Source organism: Centropristis striata, chromosome 20, assembly GCF_030273125.1.
Source record: "Centropristis striata isolate RG_2023a ecotype Rhode Island chromosome 20, C.striata_1.0, whole genome shotgun sequence".
Classification (NCBI taxonomy): Eukaryota; Metazoa; Chordata; class Actinopteri; order Perciformes; family Serranidae; genus Centropristis; species Centropristis striata.
Window position 1 is genome coordinate 1,269,743 of NC_081536.1, and position 23,360 is coordinate 1,293,102.

The 23,360-nt window shown below is 40.0% G+C and overlaps 1 protein-coding gene across 1 annotated transcript in view; it reads right to left on the reverse strand.

Moving 5' to 3' along the window:
- LOC131993241 (kinase non-catalytic C-lobe domain-containing protein 1) overlaps positions 1 to 15,312 on the reverse strand; it is a 102,572-nt gene extending 87,260 nt beyond the window's left edge. The window contains 1 exon segment of the mRNA XM_059359046.1: positions 15,064 to 15,312. Within this exon segment, the coding sequence (XP_059215029.1) occupies positions 15,064 to 15,165 (102 nt within the window). The 5' untranslated portion in view covers positions 15,166 to 15,312.
- Positions 15,313 to 23,360: the final 8,048 nt, after the last annotated feature.

Sequence of the window (23,360 nt, forward strand, 5' to 3'; positions counted from 1 at the left end):
CAGTTATCAGTTAGAATGTCTGTGTTGGAGGAGGGAGGGGGGAGGGGGGAGGCTTTGGTAGCTAAGCAACCACGTGGCCAGGTGGAGTCGACCAATAAGAGCAGAGCAATCAACTGAAATTAACTGCTGTTGGAGAAAGTTCCGCAGACAGAGGTGGACAAACTGAAATTTCTGGCCTCGAACAGAAAGCATTTTTGGCAAAACCATAATACCTATCATTGATCCGACTTCACTTTGAGCGTCCTGAGTTCTTCCTGAACATCTACATATGTTTTTTTTTAAGAAAGATGAAAAAATAGCTTTGTTAGAGCGATTTAAAAAAACGGTTAAATTTTTTTTGGGGAGAAATCTTCCTGCATTTTTAATATTGGAGCCAATGAGGCAGTTGGTGCGTTTTGTTTGTGCATCTGTGCGTCCTGCGCCCAAACTATAACTCTGACAGCTTTACCAGAGGATTGTGAGTGAGAGGACAAATTTTCCTACGTTTCTATGTGTAAATTATTTCTGTAGAGTGAAATTTGCGGCCTGGAGCGCAGTTTTCAAATTTATTTTTTGACAATTCCTTCTCTCCCTCTACACTCTGTTTGATGACATCCCCACTCTAGACTCTCCATAGGGTTACATTGGGGGGATTTTTTGACGTGTCTTTGCCCAATAATTTGAAAACCGTTTGTCGAAACCCTTATAAAAGTCATAGCACACTTGTCATGGGCGAGCCGGTCGATTTGATACCTTTCTTGTGTATGTGTGGCCAAATCTCTGGGAGGAGTAGTCGACCGAAAAATGACACGGAAGAAACGGAAGAATAACTAGAAAATTTCTAAAGAAATTTTGATTGTGTGCTTGCCTCTGGCCCATCATTCTCGTGGCTCAAATCAACAGTCAAACAGGGACTCTGTCCTGAGTTCACAGACACCTCATACAAGTCTGTAGGACAAACGGTTCACAAGTTAGTAAAAGGGGGCGTGGTCACTCAAAGGGGGCGTGGCTTGAATCAGCAGTTAAATAGGGACTCTGTCCTGAGTTCACAGACACCTCATACAAGTCTCTAGGACAAACGGTTCATTAGTTATGAAAGGGGGCGTGGCTAATCAAAAAGGGCGGGAATTTATGAAACATTATTATGTATAAGTGGTCAGTGATGAACCATCATCATGCTTGACAAGTTTGAGGAAGATTGGACAATGTATGGTCAAGTTATTAGGTCTGTTCACTTAGAGTAAACTGACAGTTATCAGTTAGAATGTCTGTGTTGGAGGAGGGAGGGGGGAGGGGGGAGGCTTTGGTAGCTAAGCAACCACGTGGCCAGGTGGAGTCGACCAATAAGAGCAGAGCAATCAACTGAAATTAACTGCTGTTGGAGAAAGTTCCGCAGACAGAGGTGGACAAACTGAAAATTCTGGCCTCGAACAGAAAGCATTTTTGGCAAAACCATAATACCTATCATTGATCCGACTTCACTTTGAGCGTCCTGAGTTCTTCCTCAACGTCTACATATATTTTTTTTTAAGAAAAATGAAAAAATAGCTTTGTTAGAGCGATTTAAAAAAACACTTACATCTACTTTTTTATGAAATCTTCCTTCGTTTTTAATATTGGAGCCAATGAGGCAGTTGGTGCGTTTTGTTTGTGCATCTGAGGTCCCACGCCAAAACTATAACTCTGACAGCTTTACCAGAGGATTGTGAGTGAGAGGACAAATTTTCCTACGTTTCTATGTATAAATTATTTCTGTAGAGTGAAATTTGCAGCCTGGAGCGCAGTTTTCAAATTTATTTTTTGACAATTCCTTCTCTCCCTCTACACTCTGTTTGATTACATCACCACTCTAGACTCTCCATAGGGTTACATTGGGGGGATTTTTTGACGTGTTTTTGCCCAATAATTTGAAAACCGTTTGTCGGAACCCTTATAAAAGTCATAGCACACTTGTCATGGGCGAGCCGGTCGATTTGATACCTTTTTTGTGTATGTGTGACCAAAACTCTGGGAGGAGTAGTCGACCGAAAAATGACACGGAAGAAACGTAAGAATAAGAATAAGCCCGGTGAATAGTAGTTAGTGTGCTTTTGCAAGCAAGCACACAAAATAAGCCCGAGGAATAACAATTAGTGTGCTTTTGCAAGAAAAGCACACAAAATAAGCCCGGTGAAGAGTAGTTAGTGTGCTTTTGCAAGCAAGCACACAAAATAATAAAAATAGACACGGTGAATAGTAGTTAGTGTGCTTTTGCAAGCAAGCACACAAAATAAATAAATAATTAAATAACCCCCTAAAACCTGAAGTATTTTTTAGTAATTTTATATCTATTTTTTGGTAATTCTGTGTCTTTTTTGGTAATTTTGTGTCTTCTTTAGGTCATTTTGTGTCTTTTTTAATAATTTTGTGTCTTTTTTGGTTAATTCTGTGTCCTTTTTGGTCATTTTGTGTCTTTTTTTGGTGATGACTTCAAAGTTCTGGAAAAGTCCCATGATGCATTGCGACACTCCCACATGTATTGTCATTTTGTGTCTTTTTGTGTCGTTTTTGGTAATTTTGTGTCTTTTTTGATAATTTTGTGTCTTTTTTAATAATTTTGTGTCTTTTTTGATAATTTTGTCTTTTTTAACAATTTTGTCTTTTTTGATAATTGTGTCTTTTTTGATAATTTTGTGTCTTTTTTGGTCATTTTGTGTCTTTTTTGGTCATTTTGTGTCTTTTTTAATAATTTTGTGTCTTTTTTTGGTGATGATTTCAAAGTTCTGGAAAAGTCCCATGATGCATTGCGACACTCCCACATGTATTCTCATTTTGTGTCTTTTTTGGTCATTTTGTGTCGTTTTTGGTAATTCTGTGTCTTTTTAGTCATTTTGTGTCTTTTTTTTAGGTCATTTTGTGTCTTTTTTTGGTAATTTTGTGTCTTTTTTAATAATTTTGTGTCGTTTTTGTAAATTCTGTCTTTTTTAGTCATTTTGTGTATTCTTTTGGTCATTTTGTGTCTTTTTTTAGCCATTTTGTGTCTTTTTTTTAAGGTCATTTTGTGTCTTTTTTTAGTCATGTTGTGTATTTTTTTGGTCATGTTCTGTCTTTTTTTAGGTCATTTTCTGTATTTTTTTGGTCATTTTGTGTATTTTTTGGTCATTTTGTGTCTTTTTTTGTGATGATTTCAAAGTTCTGGAAAAGTCCCATGATGCATTGCGACACTCCCACATGTATTCTGATGCATTTCATTGGCCAAGAGACCAAAAATTGGTGGAAAAAACTACAAATACTACAAAACGACGTATCCGCTTTCCCGGCTTAAATGGGTTAACTAAGTCATTTTAACCCTTTATCAGGCTAAGAACTATATTTGGTAACTTCAGGTAATATTTCGAGGAAAAAGTTGCAAATTTACTAGATTAAAGTAGCAAATCTACAAGAAAAAAAGTCGCAGATTTAACAGATTTAAAGTGGCGAATCTGCACGAAAAAAGTCGCAGATTTACGAGAAAAAAGTGGAAAAAAAGCAATTTTTTTTCTCCCAGATTCACCACTTTAACCCTTAATAGGACACTCATTGAAATACTTGCAAATTCCAAATTTCAACCCTCGAGAATATTGGAGGATATTACATACTGCCAGAATGTGTAAAAAAAAACATACAAAAATAATATTTTGAGAAAAAAGTTTACAAGATTAAAGCAGCAAATCTACAAGAAATAAATGTGCAGATTTATGAGATTTAAAGTGGTGAATCTGGGAGAAAAAAGTTGCTTTTTTCCCACTTTTTTCTCATAAATCTGCAACTTTTTTCTTGTAGATTTGCCACTTTAATCTAGTAAATTTGCAACTTTTTTCTCGAAATATTACCTGAAGTTACCAAATATATTGATAAAGGGGTTAATTAGATATTTAGCTATATATATATATAGCTATAGATATATAGCTTGTAGCTATTTACCCAGTGAGAGGACAGAAAAAGGAACAAAACAACATAATTATGGCTCTACCTGACATACAGTAGACATTAAAACTGTAAACTTCAAAGTCAAAAGCCACTTTAATGATTCAGCTACTTTAGGAAGGGCTTTTAATGTGGCGGGGACTGACTGCAGAGCATATCATGCATTTTAATGTCCATCAGTAGAGGAGAGGAGGAATACAGAGCGTTCACATTTCCTTCCACTCCATGAGCACCTGAACGCACCACCAAACAAGAGTTTTCAAAACAGTCCCTGCTCTCTGCTGCTTCTCCTTCAGTCAGCCAAGTGGAACACATTTATTAAAATGTAAATACAGTGTGTGCAAAGTGAAAGTTTGGAGTTAAGGCTGTGACCTCATCACTCGCTGCAGCACAGAGGGAAGAGATAACAGAGTTCCTCCTAAAGTCTGGAGGAACTAGATCCTACACTGCAAAAAAGCCAACTTGTATTTTTTGGCCTAAAACAGTGATTTAAGTTGGTAAAACTTGGAAATATAAATTATTGACATTTAGGGCAATAATGTAAGTTAGCACAACAAAGGAAGCCAGTTGTCTGCTCAAAAACAAGTTGGTGAGTTGTTGTTACTTATATCTTTAAGTTGGGGTTCACAACAAGGGACAATAGTTCTGATAACTCTTATTTCTTTGTTGGGAAATTCGGGCATTAGCGAAAGCTAGCGGCTAACTGATGCTAGCGGCTAACTGATGCTAGCGGCTAACTGATGCTAGCGGCTAACTGTTTGCATTCAGTGTAACTTACCAAAAAGAGTTGAATATCTGTACTCAGAGAATTTCCTTCATCATGAATCATTTCCAAAGCCAAAGTATTTTAAATGCTCCATTTTCACTAGCAAACACTAGCTGCTTCTTCTTCTTTGGTGTTTATTGGCAGTTGGCATCCTTTTCGTTGCATTTAGCGCCATCTGCTGGACTTAACTTCTTTCATACTTTCCTTCTGTTATATTCTTTGAATTAGTCCAGTTGTGGCAAGAAATCTCAGAAGGATTTTCCTCCCTTCTCTACATTTCCCACCTTCTATTATATTTTTGAAATTGGCTCCTCTTATAGCTGCCTTCACCCTACTTTTTTTTTTTTTTGCAGTGTTCTTAATGAAAGTTAATGAACATTTTGTCACCTAAAGATGTCTTGGTTGTACTAAAAGAACTGAGTTAAACAGTAAATGATTCCTAGAAAACAGCATCTTTCTCATGAAAGGGTAGAAGATGCACTTTGGAAAAAAAAAATCTGTAGTTCACCTCTTGAAGCTGCCTGTCCTCTATGAGTCAACCTCTGGTTCAGGTGTAGAAGGAGACAGATGCACTGCGGTAAACAGTTTTGCTGCAAGTGATGCAGTTCATGCACAGTTGGTTAGAGACTTAATGTGAATAAAAGAGTTGTTTTACACTCTGATTATGCAGCGTTGCCAGAATAATCATTAACAAGAAGGAGTGGGAAAACATTTCATTGGAAAGAAAATAAAAAGTTAGAGTGTGGGCTGAACTGAACATGAGCCAGGAGTGTGAGATCCCTCAGCAGAGAGAGATTTTAATAAACAGTATGTCAGACTGCAGAATGCACATTATGTCACATGACTGCAACAGTAACCAGGTAGTTTACCTCAACTTACTTACAGAGAGTTTCTGGAATGAACCACCTGTCTCTCAAGCTAGTTTAAATATTTACAGATTGATTTTCATAAGGAAACAAAGGGCTGTAACAAAGCCAGGAAGAACATTCACAAAGGTTTTGAAAAAATATGGTCTGCTTTAACCCTTTATTGGGCAAAGAACTATATTTGGTAACTTCAGTGGATATTAAAACTGGGTCCCCATGTCTCTCTGTGAGCTCGTAGAACCACATGGATGTATTCCAGCTAATCAGCAAAGATCATCACCATGACATCTGACCAATTAGTATGATAATAATATAATAATATTAACTTTATTGACTTTGACCTCCAATGTAAAAATGAAAAATTTAGAAAAAAAATCAGCAAGAAACAGTCGTACAAACAGAGTTATTCTTCAGTGACTTGTACCAGGAGAACTTGACTATGAAGGCGTATTAGGGCCAAGTATGAATAAAAATAATAGTCATATTTCGAGAAAAAAATGCAAATTAACTAGATTAAAGTGGCAAATCTACAAAAAAAAGTCGCAGATTTACGAGAAAAAAATAGGGGAAAAAAACAACTTTTTTTCTCCCAGATTCACCACTTTAAATCTCATAAATCTGCGCATTTTTTCTTGTAGATTTGCTACTTTAACCTCGTAAACTTTTTTATCAAAATTTTACCATATGTCCATATGTTTGTTTTTTTTACACATTCTGTCAGTATGTAATATCCTCCAATATTCTCTAGGGTTGAAATTTGGAATTTGCAAGTATTTCAATGAGTGTCCTATTAAGGGTTAAAATCAGCCTGTGTTGTAATTAAAGGGACATTCCCACCTGAGCTGTATGTTCCGCTTTAAACAAACTCTGGTGTGTTTTGTCAAATCGTCTGTTTGGTTTTTGCTGGTGGAAACGCTCAAACGAAAAATGGGGGTCTAAATTACCTTTCAATGTGTGCAAAAATTGTCTTGCAAAATAGTTTCACTATGTCAAGTGTTTTCAGTTTTGTTATCTGTATGGTTTTATGTGTTGTGTCCCTTTTTGTTGAGAAAAGCAACAAACAAAAAAGAAAAAGTGTCAGCAGCTCTTTCCCTCACATATTCTCTCCAACAGACCAAGGACATCTGTCTGCAACGCTTGGTGCGCCTGATAAAGGACAAACCCAATGAAAAATGCAAGAATGTTGCAAATTCACCACTGAATCACACTGAATCCAGAAGACAGCACTTACAGGCTAAAACTTAGACATGAGCCGCGTTTCCTTCAGGGGAAAGTCTCAGGCCACGCCTCTCTAAAGTCCGTTCACTCTGCGTGTCTCCACAAAAAGGCCCACAGAGATTAACCCGTTTAGGCCTAAAACGCCTGGAAAACCTCTGGGCGATTTTAAAATAACCCCCTAAAAACCTGAAGTTTTTCTGGAAATTCAACAGAAGTATCAACACCTACTAAACAATAGATTTTTCAGCCTCTGTAACAGATAGAAATGAAATTCAAAAAGTATTTGAGAGCTTATAGCTGTTATATCTGAGCTCCCTCCGCTATAGTCCCACACTCCCACATGTATTCTGATGCATTTCATTGGCCAAGAGACCCAAAATAGGTGGAAAAAACTACAAATACTACAAAATGACGTATCCTCTTTCCCAGCTTTAATGGTAGAATAACACAACAGCGCCCCCGGTGTTAATGGTAGAAATGCGGTAATGCTTTCCGGCTTAAATGGATTAAACACAGGAGACTCAACTGTGGCCGCTGTCGCTAACTGTGCACAAAGTCAGCAGCTGATCATAAACAAAGCAGCATGGGTAATTATGCACAGCTTCTCCACTGATCATGAACATAGTGATGGTGAATTAACGGCATTGCTAACTGTGCACAGAGTGTCTGGTGCTTGTTGTAAACAAACAGAGATCCTGTGCCTGTTAGCACATACACACTGTACTGCTACAGAGCTAACTGTTAGCCTGTTAGCACATACACACTGTACTGCTACAGAGCTAACTGTTAGCCTGTTAGCACATACACACTGTACTGCTACAGAGCTAACTGTTAGCCTGTTAGCACATACTCACTGTACTGCTACAGAGCTAACTGTTAGCCTGTTAGCACATACACACTGTACTGCTACAGAGCTAACTGTTAGCCTGTTAGCACATACACACTGTACTGCTTCAGAGCTAACTGTTAGCCTGTTAGCACATACACACTGTTCTGCTACAGAGCTAACTGTTAGCCTGTTAGCACATACACACTATACTGCTACAGAGATAACTGTTAGCCTGTTAGCACATACTCACTGTACTGCTACAGAGCTAACTGTTAGCCTGTTAGCACATACACACTGTACTGCTACAGAGCTAACTGTTAGCCTGTTAGCACATACACACTATACTGCTACAGAGATAACTGTTAGCCTGTTAGCACATACTCACTGTACTGCTACAGAGCTAACTGTTAGCCTGTTAGCACATACACACTGTACTGCTACAGAGCTAACTGTTAGCCTGTTAGCACATACACACTGTACTGCCACAGAGCTAACTGTTAGCCTGTTAGCCTAATTCTGACCTTTTGCAGCAGAAACTCCTAAATCTTCTACAGTAGAAAAAGGGTGTTTGGTACACAAAGTACATGCCATCCTGCACACACACACACACATGCCCTTTTTCTGCCATGCAGTGACTCTACACACCCACATGAACACACTACATCATCTGTGATCTACTAGAACCAAATGGCCCATTTATCCTGGCAGACAGTGATCTCAGAGGTTCCATGCGGTGCGGATCATAAATCTGATCATTACAGGGTCTTCTGTTCACTTTGCATGTGAAGACAGAAGCTGGTGTTGACTGAGACAGAGAGCAGTGTGGGGCATCACAAAGAGCCAACTGTCAAACACTATATCAGGACTTCCATTACCATTTAAATGTCTCCATGACGTTATTTATACCACTCAGTATCTCTCCATGGGAACTTATTTTAGAACACCCCAATTTTTCCAGTTTTTTATTGAAATTCAAGCAGTTCAAGTCAAATGAACAGCTTGAAAGGGTACAAAGGTAAGTGGTGAACTGCCAGAGGTAAATAAAAAAAGGTAAGCTTAACCAAAACTGAAAAATAATGTACATTTCAGAATTATACAAGTAGGCCTTTTTCAGGGAACAAGAAGTGGGTTAACAACTTAACTCTATGGAGTCTTGGGCTATTTTGTCCATTTTTGAATTCTTTTCATGTCTTTGTAAGTCATTTTGTGTCTTTTTTTGGTCATTTTGTTTCTTTTTTTAGTCATTTTGTGTCTTTTGGTGTCTTTTTTTGGTCATTTTGTGTCTTTTTTTGGTCATTTTGTGTCTTTTTTTTAGTCCTTTAGTCCAACATAACATACTTTCAAAACACTATCATGCTCAATAAAGAATTTTAAATGTTGCAAATGTGCATTAATTTCAGAGTACACTGAGACATTAAACTGCATAAATTTCAATTAAACTCTGGGAAAGTTGGTGTGTTCTAAAACTTTTGACTAGTAGTGTATATATATATATATCTACTTGCACTAATGTACAGTTAAATCTGCATTTATTTACCTTATTTATTATATAATCTATACCTATATTTATACTGCATTTTTATATAATTCATTCCTGTATATATTGCAATAGACCTGTGGGCCCACCACCCGCAGACTCAGGCATAAGGGTCGGGTGCACAGAGAGTCGGGCGGCAGGCAAAGGCGGGGACCTGGGCGTGCTGACCCCCGGCTCCAGCGGCTAGCTCTGGGGACGTGGTACGTCACCTTGCTGGCGGGGAAGGAGCCCGAGCTTGTGCGGGAGGTGGAGCGTTACCAACTAGAAATAGTTGGGCTCACCTCCACGCATAGCGTGGGCTCTGGAACCAAACTCCTGGAGAGAGGCTGGACTCTCTCCTTGTCCGGAGTTGCCCAGGGTGAGAGGCGCCGGGCGGGTGTGGGGATACTCACAAGCCCCCGGCTGAGCGCCGCTGCGTTGGAGTTCTCCCCGAGGAACGAGAGGGTCGCCTCCTTGCGGCTGCAAGTCGCAGGGAGAAGGTCTCTGACTGTTGTTTGTGCCTATGCACCGAATAGCAGTTCGGAGTACCCGGCCTTCTTGGAGTCTCTGGGTGGTGTCCTGGAAGGGGTACCATCTGGGGACTCTATTGTTCTTCTGGGAGACTTCAACGCTCACGTGGGTAACGATGATGGTACCTGAAGGGGGGTGATTGTCCATAACGAACACCATGTTCGAACATAGAGTTGTTCATAAGTGTACCTGGTACCAGAGCACTCTAGGCCAAAGATCGATGATCGATTTTATTATCGTAGCGTCTGATCTGCGGCCGCATGTTTTGGACACTCGGGTGAAGAGAGGAGCAGAGCTGTCAACTGATCACCACCTGGTGGTGAGTTGGATCAGGTGGCGGGGGAGGATGCTAGACAGACCTGGCAAACCCAAACGCGTAGTGAGGGTGGACTGGGAACGTCCAGCGGAGGCCCCGGTCTGCAGGGTCTTCAACTCACGCCTCCGGAAGAATTTCTCCAACATCCCGGGTGAGGCTGGGAACATGGAGTCCGAATGGGCCATGTTCAAAGCCTCAATTGTTGACGCGGCTGGTAGGAGCTGTGGCCTGAAGGCCGTCGGTGCCTGTCGTGGCGGCAACCCAAGAACCCGCTGGTGGACACCAGCGGTGAGGGAGGCCGTCAAGCTGAAGAAGGAGGCCTTTCGGTCTTGGCTGGCCGAGGGGTCTCTGGAAGCAGCGGACAGGTACCGTTCGGCCAGAAGGGTTGCAGCTGCGGCAGTCGCTGAAGCAAAAACTCGGGTATGGGAGGAATTCGGGGAGGCCATGGAGGAGGACTTCCGGTCGGCCTCAAAGAGGTTCTGGAAAACCGTCGGGCGTCTCAGGAAGGGAAAGCAGGGCTTGGCCCAAGCTGTGTTCAGCAGGGGAGGAGACCTGCTGACCCGACCTGGGGATGTCCTTAGACGGTGGAAAGAACACTTTGAGGAACTCCTTAATCCAGCCAAAACGTCCTCCGTAGAGGAGGCAGAGTCTGAAGACTCAGGGGAAGACTCATCAATATCCCTGGCGGAGGTCGCCGAGGTAGTTAAAAAGCTGCCCGGCGGCAAGGCGCCAGGGTTGGATGAGATTCTCCCTGAGATGCTGAAGGCTCTGGACACTGTTGGGTTGTCATGGTTGACACGCCTCTTCAGTGTCGCGTGGAGGTCTGGGACAGTGCCTGTGCCTGTACCGTGGAATTACACTTCTCAGCCTCCCCGGGAAAGTCTACTCCAGGGTGCTGGAAAGGAGGCTCCGGCCGATTGTCGAACCGCAGATTCAGGAGGAACAATGCGGCTGTCGTCCTGGCCGTGGAACAACGGACCAGCTCTTTACCCTTGCGAGACTTCTGGAGGGGGCATGGGAGTTTGCCCATCCAGTCTACATGTGTTTTGTGGATTTGGAGAAGGCTTATGACCGTGTCCCTCGGGGAGTTTTGTGGGGGGTACTGCGGGAGTATGGGGTACCGGGCTCGTTGCTACGAGCTATCCGGTCCCTATATAACCAAAGTGAGAGCTGTGTCCGCATACTCGGCACAACGTCAAACACGTTCCCGGTGGGTGTTGGCCTCCGCCAGGGTTGCCCCTTGTCTCCGATTCTGTTCGTGGTTTTCATGGACAGGATCTCAAGGCGCAGCCGGGGGGAGGAAGGGATCCGGTTTGGTGACCTCAGAATTGCATCTCTGCTTTTTGCAGATGATGTGGTTCTTTTGGCTTCATCAGGCCGAGACCTCCAGCACTCACTGGGGCGGTTTGCAGCCGAGTGTGAAGCGGTTGGGATGAGAGTCAGCACCTCCAAGTCTGAGGCCATGGTTCTCTGCCGGAAAACGGTGGACTGCCCCCTCTGGGTGGGGAGAGAGGTACTGCCTCAAGCGAAGGAGTTCAAGTATCTCGCGGTCTTGTTCACGAGTGAGGGTAGAATGGAACGTGAGATGGACAGGCGGTTTGGTGCGGCGTCAGCAGTGATGCGGGCGTTGTACCGGACCGTTGTGGTGAAGAAGGAGCTGAGCCGGAAGGCAAAGCTCTCGATTTACCGGTCCATCTACGTTCCAACCCTCACCTATGGTCATGAACTTTGGGTAGTGACCGAAAGAACGAGATTGCGGATACAAGCGGCCGAAATGAGCTTCCTCCGTAGGGTGGCTGGGCTCAGCCTTAGAGATAGGGTGAGGAGCTCAGACATCCGGAGGGAGCTCGGAGTAGAGACGCTGCTCCTTCGCGTCGAAAGGAGCCAGTTGAGGTGGTTTGGGCATCTGGTAAGGATGCCTCCCGGGCGCCTCCCGTTAGAGGAGTTCCAGGTCCAACTGGTAGGAGGCCCCGGGGAAGACCCAGAACACGGTGGAGGGATTATATCTCTCGCCTGGCCTGGGAACGCCTCGGGGTCCCCCAGGAGGAGCTGGACGTTGTGGCTGGGGAGAGGGACGTCTGGAATGCCCTGCTTAGCCTGCTGCCCCCGCGACCCGGCCCCGGATAAGCGGACGAGAATGGATGGATGGATGGATGCATTGCAATATGTTTCACAATTACTGCTTAATGCACTTCTGGTTAGATGCTATCTGCTATTTGTACTTGTGACATGTGCAATGACAATAAAGTTGAATCAAATCAAATCAAATCAAAAGTATATATGCATTTTGCTCCAGGACTTTCCTATAAGGTGCAGGAGAGTTGCAGCAGATTGTGAACAAAGCATATCAATGCAACATAGTGGGGTAGAGCACAATTACAGGGCAGAAAAGTGCCACTTCAAGCAGCAGCAGCAGCAGCAGCAGCCCCATAAATAGCCAGTTTCCCCTGAGAACAGTGCAGAGGGAAGCTGCAAGTCTCTCCCCCCTCAAGTTAAAGATGCTGTCCTACATAAGTTTGCCTCGGAGCTCCGAGCTCCTGATAAGACTGGCGCTGTGCACACTGTGAGGAAAAGTGCCAGGATTCAATGTGCTTGTGAAGTTCTTTACACTTTCAGAGGGAACATTTACTCAAGAACAACTGGGACGGATTTGTAACTTCACCTGGGTGGTTTAGAAGAACTCAACATTAACTTTTAGAAGAGGTTGCAAGTAGGAATGGGCATTTTAAATTAAACCTGCCAACTCGATCATCTATTACGTTAACGATCAATTAAACGATTAATCGATGCATGCATACATCTGCAAAAAAAAAGATATACACTACTGGTCAAAAGTTTTAGAACAGCCCAATTTTTCCAGTTTTTTTATTGAAATTCAAGCAGTTCAAGTCAAATGAACAGCTTGAAAGGGTCCAAAGGTAAGTGGTGAACTGCCAGAGGTAAATAAAAAAAGGTAAGCTTAACCAAAACTAAAAAATAATGTACATTTCAGAATTATACAAGTAGGCCTTTTTCAGGGAACAAGAAATGGGTTAACAACTTAACTCTATGGAGTCTTGGGCTATTTTGTCCATTTTTGAATTCTTTTCATGTCTTTGTAAGTCATTTTGTGTCTTTTTTTGGTCATTTTGTTTCTTTTTTTAGTCATTTTGTGTCTTTTGGTGTCTTTTTTTGTCATTTTGTGTGTTTTTTTTGTCATTGTGTGTCTTTTTTTAGTCCTTTAGTCCAACATAAAATGTGATTTTGAATCTTTTTTTTATTTTCAAAACACTATCATGCTCAATAAAGAATTTTAAATGCTGCAAATGTGCATTAATTTCAGAGTACACTGAGACATTAAACTGCATCATTTTCAATTCAATTCTGGAAAAGTTGGTGTGTTCTAAAACTTTTGACCAGTAGTGTATATGCAAAAGCCTGTTTTTATAATGGACGCTTTTATTTTGAAAGGACGAAAAGAGACTTGATCCTTTCGATTGAAAAACTAAATCACCTGTAAAGATATTTTATGTTTTAGCCCCCGAAGAGGCATGAAGTTAGTTTTCATAGTAATCTTGCAAATTTAAATGTGTTTTGTGTTACTAAACCTAGTAATTCACGCTAGCAAGGTTTGAGCTAGTTTTCCTCAAATTAATCCTCTTGTATTTTTGCGTGTTTTATAATTGTTATTGCAACTTCCAGTTTGTAAACTGTAGCTCATTTTTAGTTTTAATAACATTTATAATTTACTACAATTGCCATCTTATGGGACCCTTTGAAGGGGGGTAACCATAGCCTATTTAAAATAGTTATGAATGTTTTTTTATTTTTGATACTCTAGATTCATACTTTTACTCAAGAACAATATTAAATACAGGTCTTATGTTGAAGTATTGATACTTTTACTTAAATTAAATAAATTCTCAGAATACTTATTCTTCAACTAGTAATAAGAATTAACAGTGAGAGTCACAGTCTATGAGCAACAAATAGATATATATAAATATATATGTGATAATCATCCGAAGCCTGCAACTAGTCAAGCAGTTTAAATAAGTTTCTGAATCTCAGTGTGTTATTTATACAGCTAATTAATGTAATCTCATCAATATGACAGCTCTAGGGGACAATCTATAATCTGTTTACCCTTTTTAACAAATCAGAAAATGCATTATGACATTCACATCGTCACCCTGTTAAAATAGTCTCAAGATATGGTAGCAAGATATGGTAACACTTTATTTTGAAGGTGTCTACATAAGAGTGACACAAGCCTGTTAGAAACATGACATGACAAGTATCATGAGCATTAATGTTACTTCAAAGTGTCATTAATGTTCATGACACATCCCATGTCATGTTTATGACACGCTCATGTCACTCTTATGTAGACACCTTCAAAATAAAGTGTTACCATATCTTGCTTAAGTCACAAAGGCATGTTCAAAATGACCCAAAAAAGACACAAAATTACTAAAAAAGACACAAAAGTTTTTTAAAAAGACACAAAATTACCCAAAAAACAGTAATTAAAGGGACCTTCCACACACAACACAGTAAAGTTCCATTCATATAAAACCCCCACCTTGATATTAAAGTTTAATGTGAGTTTTATATGAATGGCACCCAATGTTTTCATTTTGTGTCTTTTTTGATCATTTTGTATCTTTTTAAAGGAATTTAGTTTTTTTCTGTCATTTTATGTCTTTTTTGGTAATTTTGTATCTTTTAAAAATAATTTTGTGTCTTTTTTTTAGTAATTTACGTTTTTTTCTGTCATTTTGTGTCTTTTTTGGTAATTTTGTGCCTTTTTTTAAAAAATAATTTTGTCTTTTTTTAGTAATTGTGTGTCTTTTTTAGTAATTCTGTATCTTTTTTGAGTAATTTAGGGTTTTTTCTGTCATTTTGGTTCTTTTTTTTTTAGTAATTTTGTGTCTTGTGTGTCTGATGACTATGAATGTGGCAAACTGTCAAAGAAGTGATGATGTTAAAGAGGTAAAATCAGATCTGATCAACTGATGGAGATTTTACCATCATGAGGAGATGATTTAAGCAAAAAAAAACCAATTTTGACAAAAAATGCCTTAGCCATGTGCCGATATAAACCCCGAGCCTTACCTCGTCCTCCAGCAGTGGAGGCAGATGCTCCAGCTCATAATAATCTCTCTCCTCAGCTTTCCCCAAGTATGTGACCGCTGCATCACTCTCACTAGTCTCCATTGCTGCAACTTTGATTCCCTCAAGTAGAGAAGCGACTCTCGGCCCAGACAGCAGCACAGACACCAGGCATGCTGGAACAGAAAACAGAAACGGGAGGCGACTACTTGCTGCAGTCCGGCAGCCAGTCAGTCGATGGTCACTGCGGGACACTAACGGAGAAAACAGGAGCAATGCGCTGCATCTAGCGTGCACAGAGAGGAGGAGGAGGAGGAGGTGGAGGCTGCTGGCCGCTGGTGGAGGCTGTCATCACTACTACTCCTCCACAGAAACAGGCGACACACTGAAGGCGATCATGAGCTGCAGCTTAGTGGATCCTCCTCCTCCCAGTGGAGGAGCTACAGATCCTCCTCCTCCCAGTGGAGGAGCTACAGATCCTCCTCCTCCCAGTGGAGGAGCCGGGGCTACAGATCCTCCTCCTCCCAGTGGAGGAGCAGGAGCTACAGTTGGATCACCGCCTCCGCTCTCAGCGCGTCTGAGTGACTCATGTTCAACACTCGGTGCTGATTATCTGTCCTCCTGGCTCTGATCCGCCTCAGAGTGGCTCTTATTACCAGTATACATGTGCGGTCAGTTTTATTATTCCACTATTATGCAGTGGCGGTTCTAGACCAGTTTTACTGTGGGGGCCAGGGTTTAATCAGAGGGGCATATTTAAAAACTGCAAAGATGATATTTAAGCATTCAAAACCTTTATTTTACCTAATTTAAGTATATTTGGAAGATACAAATACATTGATTGAAACAACGAGACTTACCAACAAGAACAGTTATTTTTGTACAACAATGATATACCTCTCAAGTCTGTGTTTAAAATTGTAATTTAACTCATGGACCTGTTGGTTTCTGCAGACCTGGGGTGGACCCAGCCCCCAGGAATTTGATGCCATTTTGACATAAATGGTAAATGGGGTGCACTTATATAGCGCTTTTATCCAAAGGGCTTTACACTGTGCTCATTCACCCATTCACACACACATTCATACTGGTGTTAGAGGCCAGTAGTTCTCAACCTTTTTAAATCGTGACCCCCAATTTAACATGCATGTTATCTCCGCGCACAGTTCCGATCATACAAACTCAGTTGATACGACGTATTTTGGACAAATAATGAAGCTGACAACAACTAAAAAGCAGCTTCAAGCCAGAGACTCCTTGTAAAGTAATAAGGTGCTACTTTGGCATTTGTCAGAAAAGACATAAAAGTACCCAAAAAATAATCAAATTGACCAAAAAATGACACAAAATAATCAAAAAGACACAAATTGACCAAAAAAGACACAAAATTACCAAAAAAAAGACACAAAATTACCAAAAAGATACAAAATGGCCCAAAAAAAGACACAAAATTACCAAAGAAAGACCCGAAATTGCCAAAAAAAAAAGACACAAAATGACTAAAAACCCCCACAAAATGACAAAGAAAAGACACATAATTACCAAAAAGACACAAAATGGCCCAAAAAAGACACAAAATGACCAAAAAAAGACACAAAATTACCAAAGAAAGACCCGAAATTGCCAAAAAAAGACACAAAATGACTAAAAACACCCAAAAAATGACAAAGAAAAGACACAAAATGACAAAAAAAAGACATTAAATGACTAAAAAGACTAAAACACATTAACACATGAACACTTTAACACAGTGGAGACAGAGCTGACTTCCAAAATTATTTGGCGACTCCCAGAAATCATCTCGCGACCCCAAGGTTGAGAACAGCTATCCGAGGCTACCAGGGCACACTGGTGCCACCTGCCACCATTGGGAATTCATTCACACACCAATGAACACAGCATCGGGACACTATAGACATAGTGGCAAAACGTTGGAATTACAACTGGGCCCTGAAAGACTTTTTCTCACATATAGGGCTCAGTTGGTAGAGAGGTCATCTTCTGATCGGAAGGTTGGTGGTTCGATCCCCGACCATGGCAGTCTACATGTCGAAGTATCCTTGAGCAAGATACTGAACCCGATGCTGCGTTCAACGGTGTATGAATGAATTCCCAATGGTGGCAGGTGGCACCAGTGTGCCCTGGTAGCCTCGGACACCAGTATGAATGTGTGTGTGAACGGGCGAATGAGCGCAGTGTAAAGCGCTTTGGATAAAAGTGCACCCCATTTACCATATCTCTTTTCAACCAACATGAACCTACACTGAAAACCTACACTCAAAAAAAGTGTTAAATTTAACACTCTGTGAGTTGAATTAACACTCCAGATTTAGCTGTGTAGCTCCGGTATGACATGAACATGACATAAACAACTACATAGAATCCAGGCGAAGCCCTTGAAGAGTTGCAGGACAAATTATATATCAAAACATGCGGTTTGATCGGGATCGGTGTGCTATTACTTTTCTCTACAGAATACGAATTTTTCGCGGCGTAAGTTGTGAAAAACTGCCCAAAATTTTGCATTGAAGTGAATGGGACGGCCGACAAAAAAATGAGCGAAAAAGAACAAAAATTGGAGATTTTTAAACGTCTACTTCTCCGGCATAATTTCACCTAGAGACTCCATTTAAACTTTAAACAGTAGACACAAGTCTTGTGTATCGGTGTGTTAATCCACGTTTCGATAGGTCATATAGTTTTTTATCAATCCCTGTTCAATGACCATGATCATTTTTGGAGAAATTCTGAGATTATAATGGGTGTGTATTGCACGGAATGTTCGTGTCACAGTGTGTGACATCATCGCCAGAGTGTAGAGGGAGAGAAAAAACTGTCAAAAAATAAATTTGAAAACTGCGCTCCAGGCCGCAAATTCCACTCTACAGAAATAATTTATGCATAGAAACGTAGGAAAATTAGTCTTCTCACTCACAATCCTCTGGTAAAGCTGTCAGAGTTATAGTTTGGGCGTAGGACGCACAGATGATCCACCAACACCACCAACAGCCTCATTGGCTCCCATATTAAAAACACAGGAAGATTTCTGAGCTGTCTGACATTTAACAGTTTTTTTAGATCGCTCTAACAAAGCTATTTTTTTTTCATTTTTCTTAAAAAAAAACATATGTAGAGGTTCAGGAAGAACTCAGGACGCTCAAAGTGAAGTCGGATCAATGATAGGTATTATGGTTTTGCCAAAAATGCTTTCTGTTCGAGGCCAGAAATTTCACTCTGCCCACCTCTGGCTGCTGTCACTGTGCCAGAAGATTCCACAGCTGTTAATTCTGTTGATTGCTCTGCTCTGATTGGTCGACCCCAACGCTTTGATGCTTTGATGTGATTACAGTTACAGATACACGCACGCACACACACACACACACACACATATGCGCGCGTAAGCGAATGTTTCACACACACACACATTTTGAGGTTAAAGGTCAAAGGTTGCTGTATAAATAAATACTTGAAGAGGAATGCTTGTTGTAGGTGTGCTCCTTGTATATTATATAGCATCATAACATTACTAGTATTAATTGTTTGAAATCTCTGAAGAATCTCATCATAGTGTACACACACCGGCAGTAGCCCCCGTGGCCCTTTCAGAATTTCCCCAGAGGAAATTTTCTAGTTATTAATTGCACACCTGTGCTGCTCCTGCCATGACAAGAGGAAAAACACCCCATGGCAGAAATGTTAGTAGCTGACAGAAAATTAATAACCAGGCTGCCATCATGACACCTGCTGGTTGCCATGCAGATATTTACCGACCCAACAGAGTGTGGCTGGTAAAGTATTTTTGGAAAACCACATCTCCTAAACAGCCCCACCTTAAAAGAAACGGTTGAAGAGCTAAGGTATCCTTTAAAAGAGGACGGCACATTACAGACACATGTTATTATGAAGCTCACCAGACTAAACCTGACTGAACTCTTTTTAACCCTCTGAATCACTTCTTCATCACCTCCAGTTTCAGTTTGATGATGATATACCAAGTAAAACTGGAGACAAGCTCAAATAGATTTAGTATCAAATGATAGAACTGGATGGAACCCTCTTATATGGTAGATTTGACACCTTTGGTCACATTTGCAACATTTACAATTCTTTATTGAGCATGATAGTGTTTTGAAAGTAAAAAATAGATTCAAAATCACATTTTATGTTGGACTAAAGGACTAAAAAAGACACAAAATGAATAAAAAAAAATTGAAAATGAACAAAAAAGACAAAATTAGAAGATAAAATGACCAAAAATGACACAAGATGACTAAAAAAGACAGAAAATGACTAAAAAAAGACAAAATTACCAAAAAAAAGACAAAATTACCCAAAAAAAAGACAGAAAATGAACAAAAAAGACACAAAATGAGAAGATAAAATGACCAAAAAAGACACAAGATGACTAAAAAAGACACAAAATGACTAAAAAAAGACACAAAATTACCCAAAAAAACTGAAAATGACCAAAAAAGACACAAAATGACTTACAAAGACACGAAAAGACATGAAAAGGATTCAAAAATTGACAAAATAGCCCTATAAGACTCCATAGAGTTAAGTGTCCATAAACTGTCCTGTCCAGTCTTGTTCCAAGACATTTAAATGAAAAGCAATTCCACATTTCATCTTCATTTAGTAATAGGCATGAAAATAATTAAACCAAAAGGTGGTAATACCAATTTCCTCCAAAAAAAAATGTCAAGAGTTTGTTTCCAGGCGGCATGAATTAGGACCTCTCAGTTCTCACTTTATAGAGTAGTATTTTAGTTTTTAAATATTTAATGTCCCCCTCCAGACATGATTTAAAGTAGCTATGAAAAAATACTGTGATTAATATTTAGTTTAACATGGTTTTCCAACATAAAAAGTAAAAAGTGAAAAAGGGGGGCTTGATGCACATATACTCTTACACACATATTGAGAAAAAGAATGTTTAGTGTAGTTAGCATCTTTTATTTGCTTGTTTGTCAGCTTGTAACTGTCAGTGACTGTGTCCATGTTTAATGATGTTAGTAGCTATTTGATTGTAGCCTCATGAAACTTTACAACCACAAACTTGTAGACCTATCGGGCATTCAGAGGCATACTGGTTCACTAAAAAGGGGGTTTCTCAGCAGTTTAACGAACCAAAAAGCTTTCAATACAATTCTTGCAGAAATCTCAAAAATTGCAAAAGGTTTTAATACCAAATCCAAATCACATGGGTTTTTCAATGGTGTCTTAATCTGAGATTTTTTGGCCATTTTCGTAAATTCTCATACATATATATATAAACAACCCAAAAACTGCTGCAACAACTTAATCAGACATAATTGAGCATACAAATACTAATTTTCTAAACCCTTGTACATGTCACCAATAATTAATTAATTAATCAATTAATTAATACAATACAATGACCTACATTCATTGGATGATTATAAGACAAGGGGCCCCTGAGAACAGGCCTGCATGAGGCCCCAGCAGTTCTCCTGCATAGGAGCAAGACACACAAACTTGTTGTTTTGTGCCTCTTTATAGTTATTTTTGTCTTTTAGTATTTAGTCTATGGTTGTTTTGCACCGTTTTTAGTGTTTTTTTGTCTCTTTTGTAGTATATTTGATAGTGGTCGACCGATACGGGTTTTTTAATGCCGATGCCGATGCCGATGCCGATTATTTTGACATCAGTAAAAACAAACAAAAAATATTAACAGTTGGATACAAACAATGTGTGTGTAGTTCTAGGCCTGGAGGTGGTGGCCCTCAGATGATCCACATATCTGATGTGTTTTTCTTTTTTCCTGTATCAGCAGCAGCTCACCAGAGAATGGAGATGTTGCACTGAGCCTTGCCTGCTGTTGGCTCAGTGAAATGGGATAATTGGTCGGTGAACACACGCACGAATCGGCCGATGCCGATACAAGTAAAAAACGCAAATATCGGCCGATATATATATATCGGCTGGCCGATATATCGGTCCATCTCTAATATTTGTCTCTTATTTTGCTCCTTCACATCGCCTTCTTGTGGTCTCCTTATGTGTCTTTGTAGCTATTGTAGTTGTTTTGCTCTTGTTGTCGCCTTTTTGTGTCATTTTGTGTTGTGTTCCTGACATGTTGTAGGTGAAGGCCAAAGGAGCTCTCTGGACACCTTTACCTGCCCGCTAGACAATAAAATTCAATAATCTTTCCATGGTTCAAGGGTTAGGTATTAAGTATTCTGTCCTTTGATGGTAGTTTACTATCCTCATGGCCCAGCTAACCTGCTCTGGAACAGCTTTTGTTAGAGATCAGAGATCAACGAATACTAAAGTGACCCCTACAGACCAATCAGTCCTCTTAGACCAGGGGTCTCAAACTCAAATTACCTGGGGGCCGCTGGAGGCAGAATCAAAATGACCAAAAAAAGACACAGAATTACTAAAAAAGACACAAAATGACCTTAAAAGACACAAAATGACCAAAAAAGACACAAAATTAGTAAAAAAAAAAAAAAAAAAAAGAAAAAGACACAAAATTACCAAAAAAGACACAGAATTACCAAAAAAGACACAATTATTTTTATAAAGACACAAAATTATTTTAAAAAGTCACAAAATTATTTAAAAAAGACACAAAATTAGTAAAAAAGAAAAGACACAAAATTAGTAAAAAAAAAAAATTAAAAAAAAGACACAAAAATTACCAAAAAAAAAACACAGAATTACCAAAAAAGACATACTTATTTTAAAAAGTCACAAAATTATTTTAAAAAGACACAAAATAACCAATAAAAAAAGTAATTAAAGGGACCTTCCACACACAACACGGTAAAGAGCCATTCATATAAAACTCACATTAAACTTTCATATCAAGGTGGGGGCCACAAAATATCATCACGAGGGCCACAATTGGCCCGCCGGCTGCGAGTTTGAGACCCATGTCTTAGACATTAATAATAACATCGACTCTGGTCAATCAAAATCAAATCAAATAGTCTTTATTGTCATGATATAGTTCACTATACAACGAAATTGAAAGTGCCGCTGCATATGGTGCATAGTTATGACAATCATAACACAAAACAACATGAGTAAAAACATTTAAAAAATACCGAGCTGAACAAGGACAAAAACAAGAATAAGGACATGTGATGTAATAAATAAGTATAAAAATAAATAAAAGGATACTTAAAATACTATAATTCATACATGAGGTAAATTGAGTGTTTTGCACATATCAATTGTATTGCACATGTCCGTTTTATTGCACTTTTTAATTAATTTATCCTGTGTGGGTGTTAAGAGTTCGGAGGGACTGTAGTGATTATACTGATGAAACCTGCAGCCTCCTGCAGCATCAGCTGATTCTCCTGGTGTGGTATAAAGCACGTCAAGCCTCTTGAGGAATGTCAGATCTTTTAGCCATGCAACCCTTGTGGCTTTCATATTACTAATGCAGTCACACTCTTGCACACTTGTTCTGGATCAATGCTGTTTGTACACACTCTGATCCATCTTAATTGCTCACTCCATTTGAATATCATCTTGTGCTGCGTGCTCGTGTTGATGGAGCGCCTGTCTGGTTGCCAGCTGAGCCCGGGGGTTGCCGGGAATGAAATTGCTCTGATGGCGTTGCTGCCCTGTGGCTGCTGAGCAGTGATAGTGATAGAGAGGCTCTCTGGCCGGGCGGAGGTTTATAACCGATATTAGATTTGTTGACTGCTCAGCGTTCTGCCGTGTGTAGATAATAGACGGGAATACTTTTTCTGCAGCAGCCAGGCAATTAATGCGATCATACATATTCTGGCAGATCCCCTCAATGACTTATTAGTTGAGAACAAGGCAGTCTATTTGATCCTTGTTGGCATCGTACAGTAGCCAACTAAGAAATGCATTCAGAAGGTATTTCATCTTCGGAGGGATTAGCTGCTAATGTGGAGCACAGCTCCTCGCTGCTGGATCAGTAGCTGCAGGAGTTTAAAGTTGTCTGAAGGTATTATTGTGACTGATTACTGTTTGTAATGCATTATGTCTATTGCCATGTTTTAGATACAGACATGCTGTTTTTCTCTCATTCCAATTTTAACATTCATTCATTCTGATTCATCTTTTTTTTTTGCTCTTTTCAGTTGGAATACGACAACTCCAGACACATATATTAATATGTCACGATGTAAAAATGAAGCAGCATGTTTCCTGCTGTCAGCTGAACTCTAAAGTTTTGGCTTTTTCACAAGTTTCCATGTCCAATTTAGTGCATTCAGCATTTTTCACCAAAAGTAAAAAACACCTCGACCAAGTGTAGCAACATGATTTTACTTTTTTTGCAGAGATTT